The sequence below is a fragment of the Egretta garzetta genome, unplaced genomic scaffold, assembly GCF_000687185.1.
Source record: "Egretta garzetta isolate BGI_Z169 unplaced genomic scaffold, ASM68718v1 scaffold24, whole genome shotgun sequence".
In the NCBI taxonomy this organism is placed as follows: domain Eukaryota; kingdom Metazoa; phylum Chordata; class Aves; order Pelecaniformes; family Ardeidae; genus Egretta; species Egretta garzetta.
In genome coordinates, this window is record NW_009259494.1 from 896,284 (window position 1) to 897,736 (window position 1,453).

Sequence of the window (1,453 nt, forward strand, 5' to 3'; positions counted from 1 at the left end):
CGGACCGCCCCCATCCAGACGTGCACAGTGCAGCTGCGCCTGCTCACAGAGGACCCCGCCAACCAGCAATATCCTTCAGTGCAGGGCTGGGAGGGGGCTGGCTGGAGGGGGGGAGCGGCTGAGCCCCACAGTGAGCCCAGCCACATTGCAGGCAGGGCGTTTCACTGCCCGTCCCGCTGCCGCGTGAAAGCATCCCTGTGTCTGCTCCTTGACCTGTCACACCACAGCCTACGTGACCTGCCAGGATCTCCGCAGCATTGTGGACCCCGCGGAGCAAATGGTGATGGTTATCAAAGCCCCCCCAGAGACCCAGCTGCAGGTCTCAGACCCAGCGGAGGTGAGCTGGGACCACCCTCTGCTCCCTGTGTCTGCACAGCCCTCAGCAAAGCTCAGCCCAGGCTCCCTTGGGCACTCATGCGCCTCCTTGTCTTACCCTTCTTCTCTTTCCCCAGGCTTTCCAGGTCTCTGTTCGAAGCACTCAGGGCCCCATCGATGTCTTCCTCTGCCCCGAGGACAGCTCAGGGGTCTGTAGCCCTGTCAAGAGCCCCTTCAAAGCCCCCCCAGAGGAGTCATCCCCCGGCCATTCGCAGCCCAGAGCCTCCCCGCTCCTGCATCCCGCCCAGGACATGAACATGCCGCTGCTGCTCGGAGAGCAAGGTGGGTGTCCGGGGCTGGGGCCGGGGGCTCTTGCTGTGCCTGCAGCTGTGAGCCCCTCTGCTGTCAGCACAAGCAAGGAGCTGGGAGGATGCTGGAGCACCTCAGCAAGGCAGGGAGGAGGGAAGGCAGGTTCCTGCTTTTTGGGGCTTTCTGGCAAGTATTGTGGGATTTACGGCTGCTTCCCACCCCCACAGAGACGCTACTGCCGGGGACGAGTGCACTGCCCGGCAAGTGCCCAGCAGAGGAGGTGAGCCTCTCACCGTTGGCCTCCATGGATTCTCTCCTGGAGCAGAGCAGGGAGGATTTTTCGGGTTTCTTGGCGGACGAATTCACCACCCTGTCGCCGCCACAGGCACAGGATTACCACTTTGGCCTGGAGGAGGGCGAGGGCATCAGCGAGCTCTTTGACTGCGACTTTGGGGACTTCACACCCTTGGACTTCTGAGGCTCTGCCAGGACGCTCGCGGGGGAAGCTGCCAGGCAGGGGGGCCCACCCCAGGCTCCTGCCCTCACAGGCAGGGCAGGCAGCCCCTCCAGCTCTTGTCCCCGTCTGTTTTTGCAATATTTTCTTCTTACCCCTCTAGCCGCCCCCTCAGCCTGGTGAGGGCCTGCGGCATCCCTGGCTCCAGCCTCACACGGGGGATGCCAGGGTGGGGGTCCCATCTCAAGGGATGCCCTGTGGGGCCCTGTTTATGGAGGGGGGCTGCCGGGGGCAGGGCCGCTGCCTGCCCCTGCCCCAGGTGCCCGTTACAGAGCTTTAAACAGTCCTGTGTATAGATTTGATTAATTTATTATT

At 63.0% G+C, this 1,453-nt stretch overlaps 1 protein-coding gene across 1 annotated transcript in view; it reads left to right on the top strand.

Moving 5' to 3' along the window:
* E2F1 (E2F transcription factor 1) overlaps positions 1-1,453 on the top strand; it is a 4,394-nt gene extending 2,941 nt beyond the window's left edge. The window contains exons 5-8 of the mRNA XM_035892918.1: positions 1-68; positions 223-337; positions 453-657; positions 852-1,453. Of these exons, the coding sequence (XP_035748811.1) occupies positions 1-68; positions 223-337; positions 453-657; positions 852-1,102 (639 nt within the window). The 3' untranslated portion in view covers positions 1,103-1,453. The remainder of the gene's footprint in view (positions 69-222; positions 338-452; positions 658-851) is intronic.